The 13966-nt window shown below is 55.2% G+C and overlaps 1 protein-coding gene across 1 annotated transcript in view; it reads right to left on the bottom strand.

Annotated features, from left to right (window-relative positions):
- Positions 1 to 279: 279 nt before the first annotated feature.
- The window catches only part of DDX11 (DEAD/H-box helicase 11), a 31766-nt gene continuing 18079 nt past the window's right edge, over positions 280 to 13966 (bottom strand). The window contains exons 9-27 of the mRNA XM_036252460.1: positions 13486 to 13694; positions 11803 to 11955; positions 10843 to 10889; positions 10406 to 10485; positions 9575 to 9619; positions 9400 to 9467; positions 7644 to 7682; positions 7273 to 7390; positions 6995 to 7123; positions 6375 to 6487; positions 3683 to 3755; positions 3242 to 3345; positions 2186 to 2335; positions 1881 to 1949; positions 1691 to 1791; positions 1213 to 1297; positions 777 to 855; positions 466 to 620; positions 280 to 383 (exon numbers count right to left, since the gene is read on the bottom strand). Of these exons, the coding sequence (XP_036108353.1) occupies positions 354 to 383; positions 466 to 620; positions 777 to 855; positions 1213 to 1297; positions 1691 to 1791; positions 1881 to 1949; positions 2186 to 2335; positions 3242 to 3345; positions 3683 to 3755; positions 6375 to 6487; positions 6995 to 7123; positions 7273 to 7390; positions 7644 to 7682; positions 9400 to 9467; positions 9575 to 9619; positions 10406 to 10485; positions 10843 to 10889; positions 11803 to 11955; positions 13486 to 13694 (1847 nt within the window). The 3' untranslated portion in view covers positions 280 to 353. The remainder of the gene's footprint in view (positions 384 to 465; positions 621 to 776; positions 856 to 1212; positions 1298 to 1690; positions 1792 to 1880; positions 1950 to 2185; positions 2336 to 3241; positions 3346 to 3682; positions 3756 to 6374; positions 6488 to 6994; positions 7124 to 7272; positions 7391 to 7643; positions 7683 to 9399; positions 9468 to 9574; positions 9620 to 10405; positions 10486 to 10842; positions 10890 to 11802; positions 11956 to 13485; positions 13695 to 13966) is intronic.

Here is a 13966-nt window from a genome sequence, read left to right as displayed (position 1 = left end):
AGGGTCAAGGTCTAGAACAGCTGGTTTCAGTTGGACAGGGAAGAGGAGAAAAGGGAGAGGCAGGAGGCCTGCCCCGCCTCACCTCAGGGAACGAGCCAGGCCGGGGATGCTGCAGAGGAAGGGCAGCTTCCCCAGCGCCCGGGAAGGCTGACCATGGGGAACAGGGAGACAGAGAGACAGATTCAGTGTCAGGGAGGGAACGGCCCTGGATGGGCCCAAGCATGGCCAGGACCCCGTTTGTTCAGGATGAACCTAATGTCCGCCTAATGGCTTCTGCACCTCCGCCTGGGTCCTGGCCACCCAGTGAGTCCAGCAGGGAGGTGGCCTGCACTCCAGAGAGGTGCGGCCAGCCCTCAGGAAAGACCAGACTTCTCGTGGTGAAACTGGGGAGACAGGGAAGGACAGTGAAACACTACATGGGGGTCTTGGTGGGGAGTTCTCGGGGGAAGGGAAGGCAGGACTGACCTTCCGCAAAGCAGCAAAGGCAGAGCCAAAGGTGGCTTTGACCTGCACACGGTCTCGGATCCAGGCTGGCAGCTTTGCCAGGACGGGTGGACGGGCGTAGCGCTGGTCCAGGAGCACTATGCTGGCAAAATCCCTCTGGTGCCTGATGGCCCTGCCTGGGTGGGAACAGGCTGGGCTGTGATTAAACCACCTTCCTGACAGTACATTTCTGGTGTCCCTTTCCCGTCCTCAGCCCTCACCCTGTCCCCTCACTCGTCATCCATCCCTCCCCAGCTACTCATCCTCTCAGCCAGGGACAGTCCCAGGCTCACCTATAGACTGGTTGACAGCCTTCATACATAGATTCTCCACCAAAGCCTTTCCTGGGGGGGGCTGGCCTGGGGTCCGGGGCTGCGAAGGGCAAAGGAGACAACCTGTCGGAACTTTCTTGCCTCCTGCCTAGTGTTCCGAGAAAATGACACTGCCCGAGACCAGTCGGCTCCCTGGGCACAGTGCCAGCCGCTGACATAATGGGTGATGTCATGGGCAGCTCAAGAGGATATGGAGGATGCCGCCATCCCTTGGAGCAAACAGAAAACACCGGCACACAGCAAGGGGCAGCGGGGAAGCGTATCTCAGCCCTAAGGCCCCGAGCTCCCCCGCCTCCCCTCATCCGAGGCCCCGAGCTCCCCTGCCTCCCCTCATCCGAGGCCCTGAGGCCCCGAGCGCCCCCGCCTCCCCTTACCGTCTGGAAAGGGGAGTACTCACAAGGGTCTGATCCAGGTAGGCCATCTTCTCTTGGAGCTCTGGAGACTTGATGTTGGGGTAGGGCATGCCCACCAGAACCACACACCTAGGGTGGAGAGACACAGGAGCCAAAGGCACCGGGGTTCTCAAGGCCGAGGACGAAGGGCCGGCCCTCCCACGTCAGAGCTCTGGGTCCACCACTCCCGCAGTCCTCAAACTGCTCGGCGCTCTCCCTCCCACCGATACCTACCACCTGGAAAGGGGTTTTCCGCTAAGAGATCCAATCTGGGCCAAGGAACTGGTAAAGTTGTGGTCTGCCTAAATTTTTACCTGGCCTCCAAGGGCCAAACCCAACACTGCCAAATCACTTCCCCACAAAGCTGCCTACACAGTCAGCCCAGGTGCAGACTCGGACGGCAGGGCTGCCAGGGCTGGGGCAGCTGCTCGTGAGGGTGGGCAGGGACCAGGAGTCCCAGGAGATGGGAAGCCCGCCACTTACCGGCCGAGGTTGTCAGAGAAGTTGATGCCTTCACTCATCTTCCCTCCGACCACGGAGAGCAGCAGGGCCCCGGTGACCATGCCTCCCGCTTGGCCGTGGCACTGCGGGGACAGCCCAAGGCTGGGACGCCATCCAACGCTTGCAGCCGCCAACCCCACGTCGGGCCCAAGGCCTGCGCGCCACCTCTCACCTGGATGCACCTGGAATACGCTGCCAGCACCTGTTCCACCTGGTCTGCTCTCTTGGGCTCCTGAAATATCTGAAGGCAACAGGGTTTCAGGATGCCTGGGTCACAGGTCTGCTCCAGGCCTTTTTCCAGCTTGGAGAACCCCATGGGCTTTGGGGACTCCCCTAGGTAATGATCAGGGATTAGAGGTGGTGGGAGAAGCCCCTGTACTGGAGGCCTGACCTTCCGGTTTGATGTCATGAGAAATCCCGGGGAACTCTGGGTTCACTGTCCCCACAAGTGGAAGGTCCAGCTGAGGGGTCACTCACCTTTTTCCGGACAGCCAGGCGGGCCAGCACGCCACTCTTGTCCCAGTGGGCATGGACTTGGCGTTGATACTCATAGGAGGGGAAGAAACAGATCACCCCTCCGGGGACCACATTGCACAAGTTACAAAGGATGCGGCCTATCTCGTCCATCTAAGAGAGAAAAACAAGGGGTACTCCATGGGGTCACTCCTGAAGCCGCACCCAAAAAGGGCTCCTAACCTTAGGGCTCGGAGCCAAGTACAGAAACCCACGGGCGAGTGTGGTCAGGAAGGCCGAAGGCCAGGTGGCAAGTCCTGGCTGGGAATCACAGATTGGCTTGTGCCACCCTCCCTACCAAACACACCCAACTGATGCTCCTGGTGGCTGGCAGCATGACACACCGTGAGGCTAGCACACCGGGCTACACCTGGTACTGGTCCTCCTTCCCCAGCCCCCAGCGTCCTGCGGGCACCTTGGGGTTAAGCACCACCTGTGACAGCCCGGGCAGTGTAAACCCCAGGCACGCCACTGGAGAGGTGCCCCCAGCACCTGCACCCCTGCCAGGGAGGGACCAAGGTAACCAAATGACAAGAGAACCAAAGGAAATGGTTTCTCAGGAGCGTCATCCTAGAAGGATGACTGGAGGCAACAGGAGCACTTTTCTTTTTTAATCTTCACCCGAGGACATCCTTTCATTGATTTTAAAGGAGGAAGGGACGGGGAGAGAGAAAAACATCGACTGCCTGCCTCCTGTATGCGGCCCCCACCAGGCATCGAACCCGTAACCTGAGTATGTGCCCTGACCGGGAATCAAACCCGTGACCCTTTAGTGCACAGGATGACACTCCAACCAACTGAACTACTCTGGCCAGGACAAGAACCCTTACCCAGTAGCCTAAGGAGTGAGGGGCGTGGGGAACGACGACCTTCCCTGATAAACACCGAGGTGCCACGCATCCTGTGCCTGCTCTGAGGGCAGACCGCACCGATACCCACACGCTCAGGACTGGCCAGGTCCCCTCCCAGAACTCTGCTGCTCCCCCAAAGGCCCTGGTGAGGCAGGTGGCTGGTACTCACCATCTGAGGCAGCTCTCTCTTCAGGTACGTGAATTCCAGCTGCTGGTTGGAGGGCCCACTGCAAAGGACGAGGGGCAGGATGTTGTCTGGAGGGATCACGTGACCTGGGGAGACCCAGTGAGAGCTGACTGCTCTGCAAGGCCAAGTCCAGAAAGAGCACTGCCCAGCCCTTGCCTCAGACTAGGAGCAGCAATTTTTAACATTCACCCACCCACCCCGTCCCCACAATAAAACAGCAGTGCTCAGGCCTCGCCCACGTCGATGGAGGAGGCACAGAGCATGAGAGCAGAGGTGGTGAGCTCACAAGACAGCTGGCAAAGGATGAGACGCCATCCCGTGGTCTCTTCAGCCCCTTAGGCCAGATAGCGGCATATGGCTCAGTTAGGACAACACAGGGCCATGTGACTATATGGCCCACCCACCCTGGACAGGGACCCTCACCACAGGAAAACTCCACCAGTCGCTCGGCTTCCACCCCAGCACAGGCCAGCAGCTGCTCCCGGAAGTCAGACACCTGAAGACCACAACATCAGGGCCCTGAGACCCCCAGAGGACAGGGACAGGGGCCTCAGGTCTGAGCAGGAAGGGGCCTTGGCGGGGAGGGGAAGAGAGAGTCACTTGGAAACAGAAGTCTGGGTGAGGAGACAGAGTACGTAAGAGAAAAGAGGTGACAGGAAAGGCTGGTAACAAATGAGCCGGAAGGATGAAACAACTGAATGACACCCGTGCTGACAGTCTCATTTAAGCTACCTGTGGGAACAGCAAAGGAAATCTGGCAAATTTGGCACAGTGGTTCTCAACCCTGGCTTTGCAACAAAATCATCACTGTGAATTTAAAAACATATATTCATGGCCAGGCTCCAGCTCAAACTACTGAAGCAGAGTCTCTAGGGGGAGGAATATGCTTCTGTATTTTTAAAGAGCTCCATCCAGGTTTTTTACCTATCAAATTAGCAAAAATCCAAAAGTGTGACCACTCTGGAGAAACAGGCATTCTTATACATTGCTGGTGGGACACAGACTAGTACTACTGCGGCCACAGGAGAATGACAACATTTAACAAATTAGATGTACTTTGACTTTCTATCCCAGTAATCCCATATCTAGGAGTCTCCCCTGAAGCTACAGCCCAACAAACCAAATAACAGACTCACAAGGATATTTCTTGCAAAGTTATCTGTGAAAGCAAGACTGTCTTTCCAGAGGGACTGGTCAACCAAGCTAAGCTGTATCCACCCAGTGGAAAACTACATAGCCAGCAAAAGGGAAGCAGCCTGCCCCCAGGTGCTGATGTGGAGTGAGCGCCAGACATACTGCCAAATAAAATGATTATGCCACCTTTGATGTAAGAAAAGAAAGGAAAAAAGAGTACGTACATTCACCTGCTTATTTTGGCAAAATAAATATGTTAGTAATAATAATCATAATCATAACATGAAACAGTGGAAGGCCAGACCAGCAGCTAATAAAGCATGCTTACCTACGGAATGGGGACCAGGTTAGGAAGGAATGGAAGTGAGACTTTCTGATCTTTTTATAGTTTTGAACCATACAGAGGCTTACATATTTTAAAAATAAAATTAAGTCAGCACAAAAGCAAACCCTAAAATGGAAAACAAACGGAAACAAAGAAAGCCTAGCTGTCCATGAAATTCACAATGCAGGCGCTCAGAAGAGCCAATACCGAGTGGCTTCACATCCCTGGGGACCAAAGATCCTCAGCAGGATATACTCGAAGGGCAAAAAAGAAATGCACGGAAACAAAACTTTAATCAATAGGCTATTGTTAAAACATTGGTATTATATTTTGGACACTATTTTAAGTATAATGTGGGAGTTAGCAAATATGGAATTATGTTAATATAAGAAACCAAAAGTTTAGCTCAAGAGAAATGAGACACAGCTAAACTCAAATACATTGATTTTGATTTAGAAATATCAATATGGATCCATGATGTCTGAAAACATATCTCCTAGGTCTGTACTGAGAAGGCCCATAAACAGTAATAGCCGGAGCACTGCCAGCACCCCAGCACCCAGCTCCTGGTGCCCACCCCAGTGAAAGAAACCGGGGCTCCTTGGGGAAGTGAATGATTCCAGGTCTGGGGCAAAGAAAGCATCCAGTGCCTGGGGGGGTTGTGCCAGAAAGCAAGAAGCAGCCCAACACTAAGGGGGCTGCAGCAAGGGGGTTCCCACAGGCCATGTTTGAGACAATTTGGGCATCAAGCCACAATGACTATGAATTATTTTATTTTACTACATGAATGAAAGAAATCTACACGGCTACACACAAGAAAGAATGGAGAAACAATACAGCGACAGAGGGGATCTAGCAGGCAGCGGAGGCTGGGAAGAACGCGTGGGGATGCGGAGCAGAGTGGCTTTTCACGCAGGAAGTCCTGCTCTGTGGCATCTAAGGAAATCACCCCCGTGCAGGGACAGGTTACATTCGTCACGCCACTGTTCAAACAGAGGAAAACTAGAAATCTCCTAAATCCAACAAAGAAGAGTGGATACATAAAATATAATATATTCATGTAATAGGATATAGTACGGCCAGAGTGTGGAGGAATAAATGCTTATTTGCTGACAAGAAAAAATGTGTATGACATTTTGTTGCTGAGTGGGGGAAAAAAGCAAATGATAACAGCATATACAGATAATGCCATATTTTTGTTTTTAAAAATAAGGATGTAGATTTGTAAGAATTACACATACAAAGACTATTATAATGATATGCACCAAAATGAATCTTTTGCTGGTGAAATTATTTTTCCTGTTCTTGTTTTTCTCTGCTTGCTACAATGAAAACATAATAGTTTTCTAAAAATATATTTAAATGTCTAAAAGAGAGGGAAGGTTGTATCTATGGGGTGCAGGAAGGGCACTAGGCACTGAAGTGAGAGGAAGGACATCATCTGGAGACAGTGATCCCGCCGCTAGGGACACCGGGGAGCAGAGGCAGTGAGACAGTACAGCACTGCCACCTGGTGGACACTGCTTGGCCTGCGCACGCCAACCCCTTTCTGGTTTGGGAGCCCAAGGGATGAGGGGGAGAGGCCTGACTGTGCACCTTTCCCCTGTCACTGCCCATCCACCCCCGGGCACGAGAGGCTGGGTCCGGTGTCCTTACCGGCTGCATGGTGCCCCCCGCAATGACCACTGCCCGGCATTCCTTCACCACCTGGGCAAAAGGCACAGCTGGATTCAGCAACAAGAACTTCAGGCTGCTCTGACTGAGGCTGCCTGATAAAAAAACAGAGACGACAGCTACATGGGCAGGGGGCGAGTACAGGCCCAACTAACACGTCTGTCCAGCTACGGCACCGGGACCTCCAGCTGGGTCCATGTAGGAGGCATGAGAGAGATCCCTTTCTCTTTGAATTAAATCCCACTGAATCCCCAGGACAACCCGGAGGTAGAGAGTACTATCCGCTCCCTTTCACGAGGAAACTGAGGTCCAGAGACTAAGAAACTGGTCCAAGACACGCAGCTCCAGGTGATAGAACCAAGACTCAAACCAAAGCTCATGTGACCTTAACCACTGAGCTACACGGCATCTCTCATCCCTGCCTGAGACGACCGACCATCTCAGCACGTCTGTCCGTCCTTACCACCCCACCGCCTGCCCAGGTCCCAGGAGGCTAGGTATCGCCACCCTGTTTCCCCATCCTGACCCGGGGAGGGACGGGAAGTAAAGGCTCCGTTCATGCCCTGGCCTCCCAGCTCCAGGCTGGCGCCTCCTCGGGTTACCTTGGCGACTCAGGATGACCCGGCCATCCTGGTTGGCAGTGGTGAGAGCTGCAAGGAAGCCTTCGATGTGCACCAGCGGGGAAGCCGGCCGCGGTGCCCCGGCCGCCGCCTCTACAGGGGCTGCGGGAGCTGCACAGAGCAGAAGGGAGAGTCTGGAACCAGGATAAGGGCAGAGGGCCTCCTGCAGTTGGACTAAGGCGGTTCTCGGGAAAGATGAGTCCACTGTGAGGAGGAAACATTCTTGCCCAGGGCCTGCAGCCCACCCCACCCCGACTCACCCTCAGTCGCCCCCGCCCCCGGCTGCAGGCTCTGCAGGAAGTGCTGGAGCCCAGCCAGCCCGGGCTGCTCCCTGGGGGGTGGGCGGACTGCCCCGTACCTCTCTGTGAAGACGAGGAGCTGCGGGGATGGGAGCAACAAGACCAATGAGGGCAGCAGTGAGACCAGGGTGGACAAGAGGCTCCCATCTCCTGTCTGCATCTCAGCCCGCCCACCCTGCCCGCCGCCAGGCACCCTGCAGCCCGCCCCACCCGCACGGCAGACCCACGGTGAGGACAGAGATGAGTGACAGTCCCATGGGCGGGAGAGCGCTCCGTGCGGGTAGCGGGCAGGGGTGCTGCGGGCCCACCGGGCCCAGGGAGGGCTGCTGTACCTTTCTGCTGACCATGCTCTTCTCACAGTAGCGCCGCACCTGCAAAACCAAACCCGCTGTAGCCACGTGGGAAGCTTACTCAGGCTGGAAGACAAAAGCAGAACCACTTTCCAAACCCAGGGAGCGTGATCACCACCGCCCGAGGAGCCCACAGCCTCCTGAGGCCAACAGGTTACCCTCCTTTCTGAAGTCACTCCACCCCACGGCCCACACACAGTGCTCTCCCGCGAGGGCCTCTGGCAGGCCTGGCCTGGCCCCTCACAGGTCTGCCTGGCTCTGACCTAAAGGCGCTCACTGTCCCTCTGCTTTCCGTCAGCATGACAGCACCCAAGCTAGACCTGGCGGGGTTAAGAGTTTAAAAAAAAAACCCTCTGGGCAAAGGGACTTGTTCTGTTTGGTTGGTGTGCAGCTGGGGACACCTAGGGGAACTCTGGAGCCTCTCGAGTTCTGAAAAGAGAGGTGTCTTTCCACTGAGACTCAGGACTGCAGTGTGGAAAAGCCACAGAGGGAGGGAACGGAATCAAGACAACCAGAGAGAAGGCCACGGAAAAGCTGAGGACACGGACAGGCGGGATGAATTCAACAGCTACTTCAGGCTATGGGGCCTGGCACCGGTTCGGATGTGGGACACACGAAGAACTCAAGGATGGCCCTGGCCGGTTTGGCTCAACGGTTGGAGCGTCGGCCTGTGGTCCAGAGAGACCCGGGTTCGGTTCCCGCTAAGGGCACGTACCTCGGTTGCAGTTTGTCCCCCGCCCTGGTTGGGTTGTGTGAGTGGCAGCCACTAGATGTGTCCCTTTCACGTCGATGTTCCTCTCTCTCTCTCTTCCTCTCTCTCCCTCCCACTCTATCTGAACAAAAAATGGAAAAATGTCCTCGGGTGAGGATAAAAAACAAACAAAAAAAGAACTCAAGGATGACAGACGCCAGCCTGTCTGAAGGCGGCAAGGGTGGTAACCATGACCACAAGGGGAGGTCGGGCAGGCTGGGCTGAAAGGAAAGGCATGACGGAAAGCAAGCAGGGGGCACACGCTGGCTCTGCCAGGCACTTCTGTGTCACCTGTGTGTGGGGTCCTCCCGGGGTGACCTCACTGGGCCTCGGTTTCCTTTGCTCTAGAATGGCGATGGCACACCCTACCCTAGAGTCACAGAACCGGGTGCACCGCCTCACACACAGTAACTGTTCCGTTACTGTCAGGAAACTAGAATCATACGACTGTGTGTCTACCAACAGCGGCTGTACCCGCCCTGGGAGAGCACGAATATGTCACCTGCAGCACACAGCGCTCTGAGGCTGCAATGCTGCAATCAAACCACGGCTGGAGTGTGGAGAGAGAAAGGTCAAAGGGCATGGCCAGCTGTGACCTCTCACCTCAGCCCAACAGCAGGAGCGCGCTCACAAAGTGAACTAACTTCCTGCTCTGCCTGGCAGCCCGGGGGAAAAACCGAGTCCCGAGAAAGACGGAGTGCGGCACAGGGCCTGGGCGTCTCTCTCTCTGCCTACTTGGTACAAAGAAAGACACCTTTTCTCCTTAATCTCTGACCCTCCGACCCTTGGTTGCAGATTATTTTTTGTGGCTGACACACTGCTGTTTCTCGGGGTTAATGGCAAGTCTGTGCCATAGATCCTCAGCCCTTCTGGACTGCTTGAGGACAGAGGAACTTTTTATCCCTTCCACACTGACACAGTGTTCTGCCCACAGGGGGTGGTAAGGACGAGATCGGACACGCTAATGTGAACTGCTAAAGCCTCTACCTTGAACAGGTTGATGTTGTCGATCTGGCTCTGAAAGAGAAAGTCATTGATGGTCTTCAGCTCTGTCCCTGAGGGTGAAAGAAGAGAGCCCTGGGGTCCTGCTCTGGAGACCACAGCTGTGGGGACAGCTCAGGACGGGTTAGACCGGCTCCGGGCCCAAGGGCCACCCTCTTACCTGTCTGTGAGAGGCTCTGTGTAGTGGGATTTTGCTTGATGTTCCCTAAAAGAGAATTCAAACAGCTCAGGATGGTGGTCGCCTGGGCCCCGTCTTCTCACACTCCCCACTGTGCTAAGGACGTTTGTATCTGAACGGTTTTTTTTGCTATTTTTAGTACCCACAGACCTCTACTGCGGACAGGAGGTTCCAGGAATCCTCCAAGTCTGACCCACACGTGTGGGACGGAGCCCAGCGCCTTGCGATCCCACTCTCTGCACACCCTCCAAGGAGCAGGGCGGAGCGGACACCCCATTCACGCAGGAGCCAACGGCACGCAGGCGGCACTGGGACGGTGGCGAGGCAGAGCTGGACGCGGACAGCACTGACACGCAACGACATGCCCCCAGAACCCGCGGGCGCCGGGACCGCGGAAGGAGGGGGCTGTCGCGCAGAGTGCTGGAAGGACGCCTGGGACCCGGAGCCAGCAGGTCCCAGCTCCTCTCCCGGCTCAGGAGCCGGAGGCTCTCGGCTTCACTCGCCCCTACGGCACTGAGGGCTGGGCCTCCCCCCTGCCTTCCTCGGAGGAGGGCTCCAAGCTGCTGTCACTAGTCCATAACACGTTGTAGCATTATGGCGTCATTACTCCCCCAGAACAGTGGCGAATAAACCAGGGTTCTAAAAAAGATCTAAGCCACACCATTCAAGTAAGCTATAAAAAATGAGAATTTTCCTCATCAACGGCCAAGAGAATCTGAGGACAGAGAACACCCAGATGCCCTGACGGCGTCCAGGGAACCAAGCCCAGCAGGCTGAGCGGGCTGGGGTCAGGACAGGCACGGTGTCCCTTACCACCCAGCACAGTCACAAACTTCTCCAACAGGTACAGGATCTGTTTGATGTACATCAGGTTCTTGGCCTTCAAACGCTTCCTGAGGACAAACCAATGGGCACTAAGTGGGGTTACTCCAACAGCCCCTCCCTTTTAAGTGCCCCAAGCTGAGGCCTTTCTGTCTGGTGTCTTTCAAACTGGGTCACGATACTCCCCCAGGAAACAAGGCCGGCCGTGCCCAAGGCCTTCAGAGCCAGGAGCTGTGTCCTGAGCAGCCCTGGCCCAGATGGGAGCACACCGCGGTGAACCACGAGGGCCCAGGAGACAGCAGCACGCCGGCCCCTCCCACACTGGGCCCAGCCAGGGAGGCCAACCCACGTGCTCCCTCTCTGAGGCTGGCTTAGGGGTGCTGAGGCAGAGCGGGATTTCCCTCCCCCCTCAGGAGGTGGTCGCTCACCTGTATCGTTCCATGTACTGGAGCAACTGGGAATGTGCCTGGCAGAGCTGGGGAGAGAAGAAATGGGAGTAAAGGCAGACCAGGCCCCGGCCCAGTGGCCTCGGGCTGTGCCAAGGACATGTTCGGTTGTGCCTAGGAAATGCCAGCCCCGGACACACGAGGCAGTCAAGGCGAGGAGAGGGGCTGGGTACAGACAGAAGTGTGGGCTAGGCCCTGAGGCTGGTGGGACCTGAGACAGAGGGAAGGAAGGTGGGTTCAGCTGCAGTGCCCACTTTGAGCCAAGAAAACAGCAAGAGGCCGAATCTCTCAGGTAATGAAGCTCCCTACTAGTTTTTACTGGGCTGGAAAAAGACGTGTTGTCTACTAAGAGTGACAGTTCAAGGTAACCGTCACATCCTGGCCTAAGGCCAACCCAGGCACTGGTCAGCACAGGTGGTGAGATGTCATGTGGGTTTCACGGTCAGAAACCAGTGGCCAGCTCCCAGCTCCCCACTTACTAGCTGTGTGACCTTAGGCACCACTTAAACCTCTCTGAATCTGGGTTCTCATGTAAAATAGGAATGCCAGCCCGATGCAGACTGGGCGTGAAGATCAGGGATCTTCTACGGTGCATGGCACGTAACAGGTTAAAAATAAATCGTGGTTTTCAAAAATCTTGAGCATTTCTCAAGTCAATCCCCCCAAAGCAGTATCAATAATGATACCCAACTACACGAGGACCCTGCTTCTCTCAAGCCATTATCCTGGGTCATGGAGAAGTTGTCAGCAGCATCCTGGGCTGAAGACACTCAGGACAACACAAGCCAGTGAAGACCAAGGGCCCCTCTGTCTGAGCTGAATCCCCCAGTTCTGACACCTGCTGCGGAGCAGAGCTGCCCTCACGAGGCCCCCGCCTTGACGCACTGCACCTCCACCAAGCTCCACTCCAGAGGAATCCCAGGTCTAGGCAGTCAGACCGACCTGGGCGCCGCTGACCTCCGTGCTGTGGATGCCTGTGATGGTGTCGATCAGGTTGTGCGCCTCGTCGATGATGACAACCTGGCCCTGCAGCCGGATCCCAGCGGCCTGCCGGGTGGCCGTGTGCAGCAGCATCTGGTAGGGCAGCACCACCACCTGGGAGGAGAGATGGCAGCCACCAGAGGATGGCGGGACTGCTCCTACGGCAGGGTCACCCAGCCTGCTCTAAGCTCCTGGTGGGAAGGATTTTATTTCCTGCCCAGAATAGGTGTAGAAAGTACAGCATCACTCTGTGCTTCTAGCAACAGGCTCTCCTCGGAAGTTTTATGGGGAACGTCCAATATAGGAAACATAGAAGCAAAGCTGATCTGCCTTCTGAATGAACCACGGGCAGGGGTGGGGGGAGGAAGGGAACCTCTGCTGCTTAGCCTTGTCCACACCCCCAAGGCAGCCCCTGAGGCACCCAAGTTTCCTCAAAACACCCTGAAAACCACCGGTGTACCAGAAGGAGCCCGGCTGTGGGATTCTGGGAAAGTCACTTAACCTCTAGGGGCCTCATTTTCCTCATCTGCAAAATGGGCTTCATAAACTCTACAGCAAAGAAGGTCAAGAAGTGGGGTTGGAGTAGAATAAACATTTATTCCAAAAATAAAAACACTCTATAAAATTTTCAGGGGCTCTGGTAGGATGACGATTTTCCAGTTAAAAGAATATCGATAAAGTGAAAATCCAGAAAACGGGAAACTTAAGACCCCGGTTTTAATACTGGTTCCACCACTCATGTGCTGTGATCACTTAACCTTTCTGGATCCCAGTGCCCCCACGTGCAGAATTTGAAAGGACTGGCCTCGGCGCTCTCAGTAGGGGACCACAAAAGAAAAAAGGAGGTGAAAAGTGCCTTCAAAAGTCAAGAGCATAAAACTTGCAGGACACCTGATACTGGCACCGTGTCTCCAGCGCGGACCCTCCCTGCGGAAAACAGCCCCTGGGGCGGGCATGAGACCGCTGTGAAGACCACACAGGGTTCAGGGTATCGGACTGCTGAGCAGTTAGTGCCACGTGACGCTTTTTAAATCTGCAGCTTTTAAAATCAACTTGAACCTTTTCTCGAGTCTATGGAAGTTTCCACAAATAATATCCTGTTTCCGAAAGTCACTCAAACGAAGGAATTAGCAAGAGAACAGTTAAATCATACCAACCAAGTAACAATGACATCATTTCTGACCTGGCAAATGGGCAGTTTTTTCTGTCCAAATAGTACTCCACCTGGCCAGCCTGGAAGACGGTGCTCTCAAATGCAGCAGGCTCAGGAGGACAGTCCCCCTGAACGGCATTTGGATGTAGGTGTATATTCTGTAGCTCTTACTCCACTCCTCTCGGTTTCGGCCCTGGCATCTCTCATCTCCCACTGTGGCTTCCACCCGGAAAGCAACTCCTTCCTGGATCTGACCTGCCTGCTGTCCCCAGCTGATGCCAACAGCCCCTGCAGCCCAGAGCCACCAAGGGGCCTGGGCCTCCTGCAACCCTCTGTACTAGGGAAGGGCGGGTCACGTGCCGTGAGAGCAGCGTCAGGCAGTCCAACCATGGCCGGTGACACCTTCCCAAAGTAAGGGAGTAAGGAACTCCCTCATGGCCTAGACTGCAGCTAGAGCCGAGAGCAACTGCCCAACCCTCCGTGGTCTTCACCTGGGCTGCTGGAATGGCAGACCGGCTCCCGTAATAGGGACAGGCCGCAGCCTCCTTCCCCAGCGTCACCAACTGCTCAATGTCCTTCACCTCCAGCAGGACCTCGTCCCGGAGGAGCTGCAGCTGCTTGTAGTTGTAGAAGGGGCAGGCTGCCCGGGGCTCCCGCCTCCTCCTCTTGGGCTCCTCGTCCTCAGCTCTGCTCTTGCTCTCTGTGGGTGGCACCAGTACAGGGACAAAGGCAGAAAGAACGGAAACTGTCCTGGGGCCAGGAGCAGGCCTACAAGGTCAAGTCTCCAACATCCTCCCTCGCCCTGAACTATTTATTCTGGTCTCATCATAACACTCTGGTATTTTACTCTGTGTTTGAAACCAGGGTTTCGAAATTAACACGATCCAGAAAGCAAAAACACCTTTTCCCAAGGAGAGGATCTTTAGGAAGAAACCATTGCCACTACGATACTGTCTGTATTTCCCGTGGCCC

This window comes from Molossus molossus, unplaced genomic scaffold (assembly GCF_014108415.1).
Source record: "Molossus molossus isolate mMolMol1 unplaced genomic scaffold, mMolMol1.p scaffold_m16_p_10, whole genome shotgun sequence".
In the NCBI taxonomy this organism is placed as follows: domain Eukaryota; kingdom Metazoa; phylum Chordata; class Mammalia; order Chiroptera; family Molossidae; genus Molossus; species Molossus molossus.
Note: the sequence above shows the minus strand (reverse complement) of the source record. Positions and strands in the feature narration are given on the sequence as shown.